The 19,042-nt window shown below is 39.9% G+C and overlaps 4 protein-coding genes across 4 annotated transcripts; 2 read left to right on the forward strand and 2 right to left on the reverse strand.

The window, feature by feature from the left end:
* Positions 1-775: 775 nt before the first annotated feature.
* Positions 776-11,860, reverse strand: mrpl16 (mitochondrial ribosomal protein L16). The gene is made up of 5 exons (XM_027156443.2): positions 11,353-11,860; positions 11,148-11,222; positions 10,810-10,958; positions 9,030-9,323; positions 776-1,205 (listed from the first exon to the last, which is right to left on the reverse strand). The coding sequence occupies exons 1-5, from the start codon at positions 11,411-11,413 to the stop codon at positions 1,014-1,016; spliced, it is 771 nt and encodes a 256-aa protein (XP_027012244.1). The 5' UTR covers positions 11,414-11,860; the 3' UTR covers positions 776-1,013.
* A 23-nt stretch (positions 11,861-11,883) lies between these two features.
* On the forward strand, positions 11,884-13,118 carry si:ch73-41e3.7 (uncharacterized protein LOC572312 homolog). Its single transcript, XM_027156442.2, has one exon. It carries the CDS (start codon positions 12,045-12,047, stop codon positions 13,041-13,043), a length of 999 nt encoding a protein of 332 aa, XP_027012243.1. The 5' UTR covers positions 11,884-12,044; the 3' UTR covers positions 13,044-13,118.
* txnl4b (thioredoxin-like 4B) lies at positions 13,114-15,113 on the reverse strand. The gene is made up of 3 exons (XM_027156444.2): positions 14,875-15,113; positions 14,374-14,525; positions 13,114-13,577 (listed from the first exon to the last, which is right to left on the reverse strand). The coding sequence occupies exons 1-3, from the start codon at positions 15,004-15,006 to the stop codon at positions 13,412-13,414; spliced, it is 450 nt and encodes a 149-aa protein (XP_027012245.1). The 5' UTR covers positions 15,007-15,113; the 3' UTR covers positions 13,114-13,411.
* Positions 15,114-15,475: 362 nt separating this feature from the next.
* On the forward strand, positions 15,476-17,139 carry trmt10c (tRNA methyltransferase 10C, mitochondrial RNase P subunit). Its single transcript, XM_027155962.2, has one exon. It carries the CDS (start codon positions 15,596-15,598, stop codon positions 17,042-17,044), a length of 1,449 nt encoding a protein of 482 aa, XP_027011763.2. The 5' UTR covers positions 15,476-15,595; the 3' UTR covers positions 17,045-17,139.
* Positions 17,140-19,042: the final 1,903 nt, after the last annotated feature.

Genomic DNA, 19,042 nt, shown 5'->3' on the forward strand with positions numbered 1-19,042 from the left:
CTGTGACTTTGAAACTTTACAATGAGTGAAAATGAACAGCTACAAAGGATTTAAATGGCATCCAAATACATTTTTTAATACAAATTTTAATAAAGGCTCTACATCCTGTCATACCTCGCCTTATTGTATGGAGCTTTCTGTCAATGTTATGATTAAAAGTGAGAGACTTTATCTCTCACCAGATCACCAGCTCTTCCTTTTTGTTTAATTGGTTAACGGTTCAGAAAAACAAACCTTTTGGTTTCCTTTTACTTTTATTATGTTAAATAAGACAAACCCTGATTAAATCTGTATGGATTTATACTGTCAAATTTAAAGAGTTTATTTTTTACATTTACAGCAGTGAACAGTCATGCAGAGCACCTTGAAAGGTTTATATATATATATAAAAATATAAAAGAAAGGAATTTATCTGATGTGTCTGAATAACAAGTGATAAATTCACATATTTATCCTGTCAGTAGTTTCACTGTAAATTTATGTTTTATTACATTTTCAAATATTTCCAAGAAATCCACAAACAAAACTTTTGCTTGTATACATATTAAACCCGGTCCGGTTCAAAAAGCTCCAGCTCTATGATTATTGTCTGTAATTTGTCTGTCCTGTAGATTTTAACCTATTCAGGTGCTGTGACACTGCTCAATATTTTATTGCCATAAAAGTGAGTGGAAATGACTTTTGGTCTGACTTTCTGCTTCATCCTTCACGTTGGTTTCAGGTTGGTTTAAACAAATATGTACACAAACCTTACTAAAAGATTCATAACCGAGGCTCGGTGGAAGTATGCTTTAATATATAAAACATTCTGAAACACTTCGTGCCACAATGGTTGGCCTACAACTCTCATTCTTCCGATCCTTCAGTAACCGCACTGTTGATACGAGACTTTTTCACCCACGTGTGATATTAATCTAACACAGGAAGCAGTAGGCAGATAAATCTCACACAATGTTTTTCACACATTTTTTAGTTCAGCTGTTGTTTTTCAGACCAACACGCTTATTTTCAGCTCAGACTCTTTCCGGATTGAAGAACTTTCCGGTGTAGCGGCCATGATTGTGAAGGTCAAACGGGCTGATGACTCTGCGGATGCCGAGCATGTTAGACCTCACTACTCTCTCGAAGGTCCACGGGTTCTGGTTATTAGCCTCTCTCTCAGCTTGTTCTTTCTGCATGGCAGATAGACTCTCTCTGCTCACCACCTGTATGGGAAAAAAAAACATTTGCTGAAATAGTCGGAAGATACAAAAAAAACAGGAAGAAATACACAGATCAGCAGTTGAGAAATAATTCAGATCAAGTGTTACAACATTACAGCATGGCACCATGTTGAGAAACTCGACAAAAAAGTATTCCACCAAAAAAAGGTAAATATCAAACATTAATTGCACGGAAGCCTCATCAATACACCGATGTAAAATTGTGTTGTATGTGAAATTCCCAGATCAGCAGTTGAGAAATAATTAATAATAATATAATAATAATAATAATAATAATAATATAATCTGTTACCAACAAACACACCAAGATAGATCATCAGAGATTACACTGTTACCATATGAGAGCGCGCTTAGGTAAAAAATAATTGTGTGCTTAATAAAGTGAAACAGACACATGCATGTACACACACACACAAAATACAACAGATGCATGTACACACACACACAAGCTACAACAGATGTATGTACACACACACAATACAACAGATGTATGTACACACACACACACTACAACAGATGCATGTACACACACACACACACACACACAAACTACAACAGATGTATGTACACACACACTACAACAGATGCATGTACACACACACAACTACAACAGATGCATGTACACACACACACACACAATACAACAGATGTATGTACACACACACACACACACACACACACACACACACAACAACAGATGCATGTACACACACACAACTACAACAGATGCATGTACACACACACACACACACACACACACACACAAACTACAACAGATGCATGCACACACACACACACACACACACACACACTACAACAGATGCATGTACACACACACAACTACAACAGATGCATGTACACACACACACACACACACAAACTACAACAGATGCATGTACACACACACACACACACACACACACACAAACTACAACAGATGCATGTACACACACACAACTACAACAGATGCATGTACACACACACACACACACACACACACACACAAACTACAACAGATGCATGTACACACACACAACTACAACAGATGCATGTACACACACACACACACACACACACACACACACAAACTACAACAGATGCATGTACACACACACACACACACACACAAACTACAACAGATGCATGTACACACACACACACACACACACACACACAAACTACAACAGATGCATGTACACACACACACACACACACACACACACAAACTACAACAGATGCATGTACACACACACACACACACACACAAACTACAACAGATGCATGTACACACACACACACACAAACTACAACAGATGCATGTACACACACACACACAAACTACAACAGATGCATGTACACACACACACACAAACTACAACAGATGCATGTACACACACACACAAACTACAACAGATGCATGTACACACACACACTACAACAGATGCATGTACACACACACACTACAACAGATGCATGTACACACACACACTACAACAGATGCATGTACACACACACACTACAACAGATGCATGTACACACACACACTACAACAGATGCATGTACACACACACACACTACAACAGATGCATGTACACACACACACTACAACAGATGCATGTACACACACACACTACAACAGATGCATGTACACACACACACACACACACACACAAACTACAACAGATGCATGTACACACACACACACACAAACTACAACAGATGCATGTACACACACACACACACACACACACACACACACACAAACTACAACAGATGCATGTACACACACACGCAAACTACAACAGATGCATGTACACACACACACACACACACGCAAACTACAACAGATGCATGTACACACACACACAAACTACAACAGATGCATGTACACACACACACACAAACTACAACAGATGCATGTACACACACACACACAAACTACAACAGATGCATGTACACACACACACACAAACTACAACAGATGCATGTACACACACACACAAACTACAACAGATGCATGCACACACACACACAAACTACAACAGATGCATGCACCCACACACACAAACTACAACAGATGCATGCACCCACACACACAAACTACAACAGATGCATGCACCCACACACACAAACTACAACAGATGCATGCACCCACACACACAAACTACAACAGATGCATGCACCCACACACACAAACTACAACAGATGCATGCACCCACAACCACACATAAATAAATAAATAAATAAACAAACAAACCCTTATATGAGGTATGCGCCATATTGTGTGCAATAAAATTGTAATTGTGGTTTTAGCGATATGTGAAATCATTATACTCGTCACGCGTTTTCAGCAACCAATCAAATCTGTACATGCAGTGTTCACAATTTTGCAGTACAACACACAGAAAAGCGTCAGATGACAAAATATAAAGTCACCAATTACATTGGCAGAGACGTGCTGCCAGTTCGAGCAGGTGAGACAGTTTTAAAGACGTCCGACCCTAGATGCACACTGACTTGGTGAAAACAGTTCAGTTAAACAGCGCTATCTAAATAACACGAGTGACGTCGATAAATTCTTGCACATGAACTGCAGAAAGTTATACATTGTGCCACAACCACCAATTTGTGGTCAGGCTGAACCTCTGAACCAAATACATCCTGACAACATATTTCCGTGATGAAACCTGGCAACTCCGACGCTACAGTCTGCAGAATTTTAATTTCGCATGAGCACACAGGTGACATCATTGCTCAAGGTCTAAAAGAAGACGGTCTGAAGATAACTGCCAGCGGCTTCCTTCTTGTGGCCACGTGCTTCAAATGACCAAAAGTTATCAATTCTTGTGCTTCTGTAAAATAAAAAGTAAGTAAAATAGATCTGGTATTTGTTTGGAAAAAAAAAATCCCAAAATACACCATAATAAGCAAAGCTGTTATAGAACAGCGATATAATAAATAAAGCAAATTAGAAGTTAAAATAGAATAATAATTATGATATAAAACGGTAATACAAATAATATAATGTCATACTTTCTTACTTTGAGTGTTCAAATGACTCAATATTTTTATGTCTATTTTAAATGTTTTCCAGAGACGAGCATCGAACGCTGCTGGAAAAAGAGAAAAAAAAAACATTTGCTGCTTCACAAGAGTAGCTGAAGCTTCAACAGAAACTGATGGGGTTCAAGACAGCACAGGATTCAGAGGTTTCTTGAGCAAGAAAAGGCCATTTGTCACGTTTTAACTGCAGAAAAAAAAAGATCTCACTCAGTCCTCTCAGGTAAGCGATTTGTAACTGAAGACTGTGTGGATGAGCTGCTGAGTTTGTCATCCACACTTAACCCCCGGTTCAAAATCCTCTACAATAACAACGACAGGATCAAACCTATTGGTAGAACAGTGACAGGAGAACTCATGGCTATGGTTACAGAGGACGACAGCCCCGACCCCAGACCGCTTCTGCTCAGGCTACGACAGCCGAACCTGGAGCAGGTGACGAGGATTATTTCCAGAAACCACAGGAAATCAGAGTCGAGTCTCAGCACATTGCTATTGAAAAGGAGATCCAGAGCCACTACAGTGACGTAAATCCCCCTGACTGGCGGTAATCACAAGAAATGCATTTCTACAGACTTTGCCTCAAGCAGCTCTTCTTTCAGCACAGGAGGAAATATTGCAACACATCAACATGCTGCTCTCAAGACAGACGCTGTGAACTGCTGGGCTTTTTAATCGCTAAATTATATAATAAACTATTTTACCGTTTAGTCTTTAAATTCTTGACTCTATTTACAGTAGGATCATTTGTTTACATGCGATATTTTTTGACAAATCCGTTTCAAATTCTACAATTTTTTTGTACAGTATTGGACATAACGTGAAGTCAGATTAAAGTCATTGAATTAAAATAAATACTATAGGCTAGTTTTAATATTATTTAATTTTTTTAACACTTGACTATGGAAACTTTTACAGTACTTAAAATGGGAGTGATTTGTTTGTTTACAAAGTTTTTCTTGTGCGTTTTTTTAAACAGAAGTTTGATTGAAAATTTTTTATTACAAGGTCATATTTTTGCTTGTTTCTTGTACGTCACAGTTCACCTTATAGCAGAGCTTCGGTAAAAGGCTTTAAGTAAAAAGGAAGCTAGTACAAGATAAGACATTTTTTAGACTTACTTTTAAATGTCGCAAAATAATATCTGATTGTCGAGATCAACAAAATTCCAAGAAAACATCAAGACATCATTTGTCGTCAATATTTCACACCCCTTACAGTTCGGTCCCTGTATAATAAAATATATATATATATATATATATATATATATATATCCACACACACACACACACACACACACACACACATATATATTATATATATTTGAATAAAGACACAATTTTTGTTTTTTCCAGGTATTTACCAAAACATATTCAAGCAATAGTTATATAATGGATATGAACTGAACGTGCAAACTGGAGGAAAGGTTTGGTTTTACTGCTTAAGAGTAGCCACTCCTTTGATACTTGATATTTTAATTCAACCCCTTCTGAGTTGAAGCTGAAAGTCTGCGCTTCAAATTAATCCTGATGGTTTCCTTTTTATTTTATTCTGATGAAATACAAAGCCAAAAATTTGATAATTGGGCCCGGGTCCAAATATATACATGAACGTAACCGTATACAAGATATAATCCTTCTACTCCGAAACAGCTAAAGTTTCTCTCTCGGCTGTCACACTCGACTGGAGTCCGCTTATGTGCGGCTGAGGCATTTCACACACTTGTGTGTGCTTGTGTAGAACTTCCACTATTAGTCCGTGCAATGCATGGAAATGTGACACCATGTTTCAAACAACATTCTAAACCAATACTGGTTGGAGTTGGATAAAAAGACCTGTCAGGACATGGACAGGAGAACATGAACACCTCCGTGTGCCTCACGATCACGTCTATAAACAGCGAAAGCATCCTGATGCTTTCCTTTCTTTTTTTTTACATAGATTATTCTTCGGCCCATTCTGTCTGATTAGTCAGGACACTTTCAGCCTTTCGAGAGATCGCTGGATCACTAAGGAAACCAGGGTCACGCTTATAGATATAAACGACGTCCACTTTTGATCATGACACGTTTGTATCAAAGCAACAAATCTGCTTTGGTTATTTGTACTTTCACTTTTTAGCCATGTGTCAAAAATACGATTCCCCCGAAACGTTCCCTTAAACAAAAAACATTCTCGGACCGATATCTTACAGACATTTCGTCCGTAAACAATCACATCAATGGTTCCTCCTAGTCCTGATGAACCTGATGCAGAAACATGTCAAAACAAAAAGATTAGGATCAGTTTTCATTTTCATTCATATGTGCACATAAAGAAATAACATAACTGCACCCAGATTCCACTCCGAGATACACATCGAAAAGCGCTCGTTCCTAAAAAGGCTTACGTAACGTGAGGTAATACGTTTAGAACTCTAAATGAATAAAATTTATTCACTCATTAGTATGGGAGCGACAGCAGGACATCAAGGATCGGCGATAACAAAGGGTCTACGTGACCGCATATTTAAAGTGACCATTTGGTTGATGATAATTGTAACAATACCAAGCCAAAGTGTACGTGACCGTGATTAACATTTAAAGACATCCAGCTAAATAACAAGGTGTGACCCAGCCATTTGGGAGATGCGCAGTTCTTATACTCAATACACATTCACAGCGAAACCTCATTTAAACTACAAAAAGGGAAATAGTATAAAATGCTCGAGCAGGATTTGTCCTGTGTTCTTACTGACTCAGATGAACCCAAAGTACTTCATGGATTTTCTCACTGCTATACAGGCATAAACTTCTTGTTCTTCATTAAGATCTTCACCATCATCGTTTTATTCAAACACATTTTTTTATTTCTTACAGCAAGCTGTTCTGAAAATGGGGAAGTGCCACAGTTGTGATCCAAGTTGTGTGTGAAAAAGGTTATATATATATATATATTATATATATATATATATACATATACATATATACATACACACACACACACACACACTGTATATATGGGGAGCACTTTTCCATAAATCCATTTCAATAGTTTATGAAAATTCCTTTTTTTTTTTTACCTAGACCCACACATTTTGTTTATTTTCAATTTATCCTGTTAAAATGTTAAACAGTGATTGTTAAATGAAACAATTTTGTTGAATATAAATTCAAAGTTTCTTTTTATTTTTTTTCCAAAATGCTATAAATCCATCCTTCATTTTAAAAATGTTTTTTTTTTTTTTTTTTTATAAAAAAGAGACATAAACCAACAAGAAAACATGCAACATATGACATCAGGGAAATAAATTAAATAGTAAAAAATAAATATTTAAAAAAATGGTTCATCAAAGTTGTTATTAGAGTTGTAGGAGCCAAAAGGTCAAATATGTATTTAATATTGTAAATTTAATGTTTACTATGTCAATGTTCATGTTCACTTGCTGATGGTGTTTTGTGCGCCCCCTGTGGTGAATGGGCAGAGTTGCACCTACCTTGGCACTTCGTGTAGGTAGACAGGAAGATGTGGACAGGGGAGTGGGAAGGGAGACAGTTTTTTGACCTACATGCACAAGGTGGAGTTGGATGTATCTTCTCATGTGGAATTGAATCTTTTCGAATAAATCCTCCTCACTTCAACTATGGAGTTACTTTTCCCACCAGAAATGGTTAAACTCAAAAGGAAGCCATTACAACAGTTAAAAACACTCATTTTGAAGACTGCGCACAAGAAAACATCTCTCGCCTCAGACTGCCGCCATGTTGGATTGCGTCGAGGGCTCACCGAATTCTGATTGGACGAGAGGACATATAGTGTTTAGGCAAAAAACAGGTTTGGTGCTTATCGCGGTTTGGAAAGGAACTGCATCTTGCGTTTTGGCATGAAACATTGATGGAGCAGTGTATTGGTTCACAACACAGCAAAATGACACGACTCATTTTTTGTTTATTTTTTTTAAAACTATGATGAAAACACAACAGCTGATGAAAGTGAGCACTGTGTATAAGCTAGTCACGACCTTATACGTCAAGAGCTTTGAAACCTTTAAACACGTCAGGAATTTCAAAATCATAGTCTGATTGGATTTCTACGGAAATTCTAGTAGATGGGTCACTTTTTTTTTTTTTTACGTTCCACCTGGAAACAAGCAATCATGTTTCTGACTGTGACGATAAGCATGTAGGAGGATCACAAAGGTTAGGAAAACACGATATAGACTCTGTGTGGAGTTTCTGTACATGTTCATGCAGGTCATTCAGGCCTAGTATTCCTGTGATAGAGTCCTGACCAAGATAAAGCAGTTAGTGAAAATGAGCGAGCGACCGTTTATCTTGATGTCTCAGATGTTCTTCACTTCATTAATTAGTCACATGATGAAGCCGATCCCAGGAGAGAGAGAGAGAGAGAGAGAGAGAGAGAGAGAGAGAGAGAAAACACACCCTGAGATGTGAGAGATTCCAGTCGGTCATAAAGCACCATGCACACACACACACACACGCGCTCACGCTCACACACGGAGGCAATTTAGACCAAAACCAATTCAACTTTCCATCATTTTTGTCTGGAAGGAAACTCAGTGGAGATACAAGAGACAACACGGAAACCTCCACAAAGACCGGAACCCGAGTTCAAGCGTCACTTCAGTGCAATCATTCCAACTTTACTGCATACAATATACTTAACACATCCTGTAGAGTCATTTATTTTGCACAGAAGACACATTACAAGAAAACTGACAGATTAAAGATCAAAATAAATGCAAACCTTGGCTGGGAAGGGCAGCTTCTTCGCCACTTCTTTAAGCACAGAATCCACTTCCCCGAGTTCGAGATGACCTCCGACCTCTACTATCAACCGACCGCTCTTTACCGGTGTAACATAGTGGTCAATAGCACCTTTGCCTCCTCCCATGCGCTGACCCAGGCCTTTACGTGTAATGGGCTTGTAAGGAGCGCTAACCCGCCAACGGGCAAAGGTAGTGCGCGAGTCCATACGCCGATTTATAGTCAGCCTCATCATCTCCATATGGCCCCAGTGCAGATAGCCTCCACCCATGGCCTACAAAACACAGTACGTTTAAGAGAAATACTGCGGACAGATTTATTTGCATGACAATGTACAAAATGACACCTTTTCACACAGGAACATGTGGGTTTGGATTTTAATAATAAAAACCTTCATTTAAAAATGGCATGTTGTGTTTAATCGTGTTATCGGTGACTAATTTTTAAATGTTTGATTATCTGAAACGTTGAAGTGTTACAAACGTGCAAAAAAAAATAAAATCAGGAAGGGGCCAACACTTTCACACCAGTGTGTGTGTGTGTGTGTATATATATATATTACACATACACACACTACATATATTTATAGTAATAGTACATTATATATATTTATAGAATGAACATGATTGTGAAATTATAGAGATTTATGCATTGTTTGATTGCTCAGAATATAGTTCACCAACCTGTAATACAACATTATTGTGTCACACATTTCACAATAGTTTCACACCTGAGGTACTAGCAGGTATATGTGAGAACATAGTAAAGCACCATTTCTTTGACAAACCAAAGAAATATGAAAGCGATTGTGCTTTACTTTGTTCTAACACATACCTCAGGTGTCAAACTATTATAATGTCACATTTATTACACAATAGTTTGACACCTGAGGTAGCAGCAGGTATGTGTGACAAAGTAAAGCACTATCGCTTTCATACTTCTTTCATTTCTTTGGTTGTCAACACGGCGTCCATTGTCCATGACACAAAAATGTTTCTCACGATGAAAAGATGCAATCGACACCGGTGTTACACCAGTTTATTAAAAATAAACCATGTTTCTTTAAAGAGCTTTGCTCAAAATGGATACTAATCAAGCTGGACAGCCTTAATAAAAAAAATCACTATATTATAAACCGAAATCCTTAATGTGTTTAAAAAAAAATTCCATCCCAAATGCGTCACAGCTTCATCCATCGACATGAGTCATTCACCTGAACATAGATATAGAAAGATATTAAGGGCATGGTGCATGATGTTTCAAAAATGCTCCAGAAAACCGAGTCGGGCCGACTAACAAAACAAACGTGTAGCCAATGAGCAGAAAGGGGCGTGTCTTGTCAATATGCGGTAGAGAGAGTGTTCAGTGCGCATATGTGACATTAGCAATTGAAACATTGACATGGCAGATACCTGCCGTTACCTCTGCCTCGGGTTCTAGGTGTTGAACGTCTTCTTCCGCGAGAAACAGAGCTAAACCTTTCACCGTACAACACACAGTACTGCAAAAACACATCTGTATTACCATAGTATTACTCATTGTGCTCATTTATTAATACAAATATCCCCTCGTTCAGCTGCCCCATCAGGTTTCACCATAAGAGTTGCCTGGGTTATGTATGTATGTGTGAGGCGGATGGTTTAGGGGCGTGTTTGTTTTGGTGATTTCTAATGTCAGACATTGGCTTTCAAACATCGTGCACCCACCTTTAAGCATGCAATGAATATATTGACAGTCTACAGAGGGAAAATAAATCTGACCAGAATGCCATACTGTCCCCATCTGAACGTGTTAGCAGAATTCGCTGGACCCTGGATGTCACGCAGCTTCTTCATCTCCTTCTTGGCCTTTTTTAAATTAGGGACCTTATTGAGGAATTTGAGTTTGGGCTTTTCTGGTAAAACCAAATCTGTACAAGACAAAGTGGAATCAAAGGTGATTTAAAACATCTTTAATAACGACATGCTGATCTTTTAGTGTCTTTATGTTACACTTCTGAACCATAATGAATGATAATAATCATCACGAGAGCCAAATGATGTGATTCCTGTGCAGTGATGATGTAGTTAATGATTTAATATAAGACCATAAACATTACCAGTGAAGTCTGGAGGAACATCATAAGTCTTCAACCCAGCAGAAAGCACTTTAATGTGATGCTGCTGCATTATAGCTGGACGTGGGAAAGCATACAGAGAGAGAAAAATATATCTCTTATTAAAAACTTCAATGTTTGAGTTCATAAAAAATAAATAAAAACAAAAAACGTATAAAGCATAAGTGCTTATAAATCGTTTATTTACCTGGAGCTTCTAACATCCTGCTCGACAGCCCTGAAAACACGCATCTAAACGCTGCAAACATGATCGACTGTAATATTACAGGATTAAACTATAACATCAGAAAATCATCTCCATTTCATCAACACGCCTTCAACAAGGTCGCGGCCATCTTTCCCCGGCTGCATATGGTGAAGCGTTGAAATACGTCCGCTGAAAACCAGGACTTCGGAAACAAAGTTCCGTTTACATAGACAGATTTTTCTCTCTCACAGAATTATCCCAAATCATTTGAGCTCATACTAAAAACTACACAGACTTGTTATCTTCAACAAGATATTAAACCTTTGTCTTATGATGCAGGACGTGACTTAATTACATGAATGCCTGAATGCTGTGTGCATGAAAGTCACATCGAAGAAAAACCAAAAACCAAGAATTTCTTGCCTCCTTTTATCAAAACAAATGTTATTCATAAGCAGGATTTCTGTGGGATTTGAGTCTTATTTACGATACAAGTTTAAACACATTATTAAACGATATTAAACCTCCAGATTAAGGTGAAAGGAGTGCTTTCCAGAGTAAACACCTGATTTATATCAGCACTTAGCAAAAGATTTGAATCAGGTGTGTTTGAGAACATAAAGAGGGAACCTGACTCTATCCTCACTTGTTATCTGTTACCTGCTAGAATATTACACCCAAAGTGATTTTGTATGCAATTTAGTGCACGTACACCTCAGGTTGTAAAGATGTCGGTGTGTTCTGAGGTAAAAAATAAGAGTTCAGAGTCAGAGTTTCCGTATTCCTTCGCCGTGGACGGACGTCTGTATCACAAATACACACTGAATCCCTACAAGTTCTCGTTCCAGCTCAAGGACGTCCAAGCAACGATGAGGGAACATGCGGCTCTTTGTGGCTACATCTCCCAGCATGTTTACAATATCCTTGAAAATGAGTACAACCTGATCAAAGTGTACCTGGATAAAGGAAGCCAATCTGACTCCAGTGCTCCTGGTTTTGTCTACATGAGTCCAGGGGCTTTGGAAAATCATGGGATGCTAATGGTCCTGATCCAGGATAAAGGCACTATAAGGTGTGGTGTATGGAGTTGGAAAGCTGTAGCCCATGATGGCCTAGAGCAAGGAAGTCAGATCCCATACATTCGCTGGGCTTTGGGGGAATCCTGTGCTGTTTTGTTGATGAACCCCAACGAAGGTGCAATGACCCCAGAGGAACATGTGCTCAAAGTTTGGGATCAGTTGCTGTTAAACAGCACTGCAGAGCAAATTGCAGTGGTGGCACATGGTTACGGAGGCTTAGCGTTTGTCCATCTCTTGTGCTGTCGGTTGGAAGAGATCCAACAGCGGAGGTGTGATGTGGCCTTTGTCGATTCTTCACACAGCTTGTGGCATCAACCGCTCGGCCCTTCGGGGTGCGAATGGATCAAGGTACATTCCAGCACATGGGTGGTGAGCAGCAAGCCCAAGAATCGGCCGGTGGGTTCACTAAAGGCTGGGTGCAGGATGATGTCAGCAGGGACACAGAGCCACGAGACAGCACCTGCTATGTGTATGGAATCTATATTTCGATTCTTTACCAAACTGATGAGGCCTGCGGTCGCACCGACACCCTTCGGCATTGTTACTAGAAGCAAGAGCCTCAGCACGAGGAAGCTGAGCAGCACTACAGACGGAAACAATAATATTTCTTGAATGTGGATACTTGTATCTAGGATGTGAAGTTAAATAGGACAAGCGTCATTAAATCAGTAAAAGCAGTGTGTAATATTTGGTGGAAATTAGTTTATTGAACAACTTCATGTACAACATCCAAACTATTCATTGGATTTTATATTAAGTATACAAATGCTAATTCTTTACATTTTGTCAAACAGCAAAAGGGTACAGTATCATTCACACATTTGAAAACAACTAAATGTAGGAATGATGACTCTAAAAAAAAAAAAACACTAATCTAAAATGCATTTCCATAGGAAACAACTACAAAGATTCATATCCATTGTAATTTAACGTATATTTCAGAAACACAGTCCCTAAATCTGTGGTGAAATTATTCACAGCTAAATCCCATGGTAGAGCAGATCATATTTAGGAATATTTCGTGGATCGATAGGGCTGTGCACGATCAGTTTTCCTCTCATGGCACCACGATAGATCACCTCAACAAGATCGACGAAGTCCTGCTTTGTTTTAAAACAGCCGACAAACTTCGTATGATCTGGAGATCTGATGGAAAAATACAGGATTATGATGATGTACAGAAGCCAAATAAGAACAATTTTTCTTCTTGTTTCTGTACTTTTTTTTTCTTCTGATAAATCTACCATATAGGTTGATGTGTTGTCTGGCTGTAACCAAAGTCCAGCTATAAATGAAAAGTTACCATCACAGGCACAACAGTGTCCAGGAATAATCTGGCTGCTGGACAATTCCCATCGACCAAATAATATGTTTATGTGGAGGAACCAACCGAAATGTAAACGCCTACAATCTCATCCTGAAATTATCTGAAAAAATGTTTTCTTTGTAAAATCTGGTAGATTAACCCTTTATTTCTCTTTAAATTGTTTTCTTTTTGTTTCGGTGAATAAAATTGTGCTGTCATTAAATGTGTTTCAAATGGAAAAAAATACCCAATTTTGTTATCAATGTTTATGAGCTTTGTTACGCCAACAAATGATACATTCAATAGATTTGATAAAGAAATGGTCAAATAATTCAGATTATTCTTTCCTAAATGTTGTTGGCACTTGTCTTTATATTTCACTCTAGACATGTAGCTTTATGTAACTGAAAACAAAACTCAGCTGAAGTTTGAGGAATAGTGCAGCAAGACCCAAAGGTTAGTGATCGTCTGTTTCTTCTGAATATCACAGCTTCATAACTGCATTATTGAGTCATGAAATCTTCCAAAGTCTAGTGTTTATTAAGGACAGTAAACCAGAAGTTTGTGCTACAGAGATTTAATACTTGTTTATTTACTTCAGCTGCTGCTGAGTGGCTTTAATGAGTTTGTACTCACCCATAATCCACCTTCATGTGCTGCCCATTGAAGAAGAAGACAGTTGAAGGAATATAACTTATGTCAAAGTATCGGGTGTAAACTGGCACTTTGTCCACATCCACGAGATAAATAGAAGTCATATTACTCAAGTTATGGGAGGTTTTAGACAGCTGCAAAGAAAAATAAGGACAATATAATTTGCACAGGGGGGACATTGGAGGACACGGGGGGCATTGGAGGACACGGGGGGGCATTGGAGGACACGGGGGGCATTGGAGGACACGGGGGGGCATTGGAGGACACGGGGGGGCATTGGAGGACACGGGGGGGCATTGGAGGACACGGGGGGACACGGGGAGGGGACACTGAATGATACGGGGGACCACACACAGGAGGGGACACGTGGGCCACAGGAGGGACATTGGAGGACACGGGCGGCACATTGAGGGACACAGGAGGGACATTGGGGGACACCGGGAGGAAATTCTGCTGTAGTAAATAATAAACCACACGACTTACGATTTCGTCCAGCTGCATGCACACAGGGTCTTCATCTCGTCCAAAACGCAACACCAGCACTTTCTCAGCGACGGTTTTAATGACTTCATCTAAATCTTTCTTGCACGATAATTTGGGCAAAAACAAACTCATCGTTTCACAACTGGTTCGGTATCAAACCGAGAACGTTTACTCGTCGCACCGCCTTCCTCCTAGCGCGCTGATTGGCTAATAATCTAATCCAATTTGAAGATCTAGCCAATCATCGTGAAGAAGGCGACGCACAACGGTCTTGTCCCAAATCGCGCCTTACGCACTGCTTCCCTCCTCACAGTCTGCACTTTAGAGACCATAGATATCTACACGGATCACGAGCCCTCGGTGCAGTGTTTGGAACACGGCCCAATACTAAGCGGAAATCCTCCAACCAGCACCGTTCAATGTCGTCCGTGTAGAAACATGGTTTTAATAATAAAATATATATAAAAAAAAAAAACGTCTTTGTTTTACGTATTTTTATCTCGGCTAATTTGTCCGCTCAAACATTTTTTAACTTTTATGTCTTATGATTTGTGGCAAGGAAATGATTAAATGATGTCAAGTGTATTTTTGTTTCACTACGGACTAAATTCGTTAATGCACCGATAATCCACGTGACCTGAGATAGAGGACTAGAGCATGTGCTGATATTTGTGTTACTGACTTAACAGGTTAATCAAGCAGCTTTAGCTCATTATAGCCCATGATGTTTGTCAGGGTTTATGCTGTGGCTGTGTTAAGGAGATTTCTCCCTCCAGTGTCCTGTTCAGCTCTCAGCACAATCAGATCCCTGAGTACAGGCTGGACCTTGAAATCTGATGCTCCTCAACATAAACCTGAGCTTGACTTGGATGTGTGGAAATCAGTGATGAGATCCCAGGCATCACAAGATGAGAAACCCAAACACAGAGAAGAAGAAGAAGAAGAAGAAGAAAAAACCTCAGCAGGAGAAAAAGACAGAACTCTGCTGGAGGCGAGCCGCACACTGGTGGACATGTGGCGACAAGCTGGAAAAAAGGTCCCTGAAAACATGACAGATGAACAACTGGAGACGGTCGCAGAGCTCGCCACCAAGTCCTCCAAGAGAAAATACCTCAAGTACCTGGCTATAAAAGAGGGTCATAAGAAAGCCAACAGAGAGAAGAAGGAAAAAAAGAAAGCTGAGAGGTTGACAGACGTGGACGTGGACGAGGCAGGACGGACAGACAGGCTGGAAGATGGCGAGGAGGACGGTGAAGAACCCAAAGTCAAAAACACGTATCTGATGCAGTTCTGGACTCGTTCTATGGACAGAGCTTTAGGCTGGAGAGCAGCTCAGGCCATGCAGTTTGGCCAGCCGTTGGTCTATGACATGAGCTATGGCCAGCACATGACGAGGCGTGAGATGGAGAACACGATCTCCCAGCTAATGGAGAGTGAAGGCTGGAACAGGCGCTCTGTAAACCCCTTCCATTTACATTTCTGCAACCTGCAACCAGACGGCGCTTACCAGCACGAGCTCCTCAAACGCTACGGCCAAGAGACATGGGATCGTCTTTTCATCACCGCTACCGGCCAGCGACACGTAGACATGTTTCCACAGGAGGACCTCGTCTACCTGACTGCCGATTCTCCCAACGTGCTCCGCACCTTCGACCACAGCAAGGTGTACATCATCGGCGCCATGGTGGACCGATCCATCCAGTCCGGCATTTCTCTGGCCAACGCTAAGCGCCTCAATCTATCCACGGCACGCCTGCCTCTGGACGAATACCTGCACTGGGAAATCGGCGCCAAGAACCTGACGCTGGACCAGATGATCCGCATCATGCTGACGGTCAAGGAGACGGGCAGCTGGGAGAAAGCTCTGGAGTTTGTGCCCAAGAGAAAACACGATGGCTTCCATCAGCAAAGAAGTAAAGACAGTGTGCAAAGATCAGAGAAAACCAGTAAACCGGTGAGCGGGTTCAGAGGGAACACAGAGGGAGGACGAAGCCAAATATTTGTGAGTAAACAGAGACGTAAAATCCCGAACACACACGATGTCGCAGCCAAACCGACGTTCATATCGGAAAACGGATCCGGACTGAGTGAACTGCGGATCGCTCTGAAAAACAAAATGGAGGAACGCAGTAAAGTAGAGTCTAAAAGGAACTGGTGGGAGGAAGAGTAACTTTAAAACATTTGTGATGTTGGTTTCAACAAAGAAACTGCTCTTGTCTAATGAATTCGACGTTTGACAAATAAACTCTTTAATTATTGCTGTAAGTGGTTCAGTCCTTTACATCAAAGTCACACAGCAGACTGATATTAAACACATTTACATTTCTGTCATTTAGCAGACATCTTTATCCAGACTGACTTTATTTAATTTATACAACCGAGCAATTGAGTTAAGGGCCTTGCTCAGGGGCCCAGCAGTGGCAGCCTGGTAGACCTGGGATTCGAACGCACAACCTTCCGGTCAGTGCTCTAACACCTTAACCACTAGTCTACCAAATCTGTCCTCTGTAAGGAAATCTAAAAACTGTCTGTTCCTGCGATTCTGCAGAAGAACAAGATCTTTAAATGGAAACGGTAAAAATGTTGCAGTGTATTTTCCCCAGAAATAAATTCAGTGCCACGAATATGAGCTTTAAACAAAAATCTGCTTGTGTTTTGATGGCTGTGTCGCAGGAAAAGAAAAACAACCCTGTACTTAATAGACAGAATCATACTTTTCCAAGATGTTGAACGAAACGTTACGTAGCAGCGACGAGTATAGCCGCTAAGAGGCTGAATAGAGAGGGCGTTAAAGCTGCATACAGGTGGTTTATTGTAATGTTAACAGAAAGGTAATGATGGCAAGATAAGATCATCTCTAGAAGTGAACTAAATGAAAAAGAAAAAACTGTAAATCAAAAGAAACGCGTCATCTTTAACTCCCTCTACGCGGCTACTGGTTGCTGTAAAATGTTCCCTAATCGAGTATCGTACTTTTCCTTTTTTCAATCGCATCCATGAAGAATAGTGATAGAAGTATAGTATAAAAATCATACTCTTGCTGAACTTGTACAGTATTCACCAGAACACTGCCTTTTAAGTTGTTGCTGCTCAACTTCATATCCACTTGTCTGGCAATAATCTATATGAACAATTCCAATCTGGTTTTCGCCCATTTCATAGCACTGAAACAGCTCTATTAAAAATCACAAATGATTTGCTTATAGCAGCTGATTCTGGTTTACTATCCATCCTCCTTCTCCTTGATCTGAGTGCAGCTTTTGATACAATTTCCCACGATATTCTTTTAGACAGGCTTTCCACTATTGGTATCACCAACATTCCTCTGAAATGGTTTCATTCATATCTCTCTGATCGCACACAGTTTGTTCAACTAAAATCATTCACCTCTTCTGTAGTTTCCGTTACCTCTGGTGTTCCCCAGGGCTCTGTTCTTGGCCCTTTGTTATTTATTACTTACCTTTTACCCCTTGGACATATTTTTCATAAACATCAGGTTAAGTTTCATTGCTATGCGGATGACACCCAGCTCTACCTTTCTACAAAACCACATTCCAAACTCCCTCCATCTGCTCTTTCTGATTGTCTCATAGACATAAAATCATGGTTTTCAGCAAATTTTCTTAAACTAAATAGCAATAAAACAGAACTTCTCATTATAGGCACAAAAACTGTGCTTAACAAATTTTCAAATTTTCTTATTTCCATTGATGAATCTCTCATAGCTCCCTCATCTCAGGTTAAGGGTCTTGGTGTCATCTTTGATAGTACCCTTTCTTTTACCTCACATGTAAATAATGTTACTCGGGCTGCATACTTTCACCTTCGAAATATCAATAGGCTTCGTTCCTTTCTCACCACTCAATCTACCACCACTCTTATTCACAGTCTAGTAACCTCCCGGCTTGACTACTGTAATTCTCTTCTTATTGGGCTTCCTCACAAAACCCTTCATGTGCTGCAACTCGTTCAAAACTCTTCTGCCCGTATTATCACTCGTTCTCCCTCTATATTACACCTGTTCTGGAACAGCTACACTGGCTTCCCATTCATTTTGGTATCAAGTATAAAATGCTTCTTCTAACATTTAAAGCTATCCACAATCTTGCATCTTCATATCTTCTTGATCTTCTTCATACTCCAAAACCAACTCGCACTCTTAGGTCTT

The sequence above is a fragment of the Tachysurus fulvidraco genome, chromosome 18 (genome assembly GCF_022655615.1).
Source record: "Tachysurus fulvidraco isolate hzauxx_2018 chromosome 18, HZAU_PFXX_2.0, whole genome shotgun sequence".
Lineage (NCBI taxonomy): Eukaryota > Metazoa > Chordata > Actinopteri > Siluriformes > Bagridae > Tachysurus > Tachysurus fulvidraco.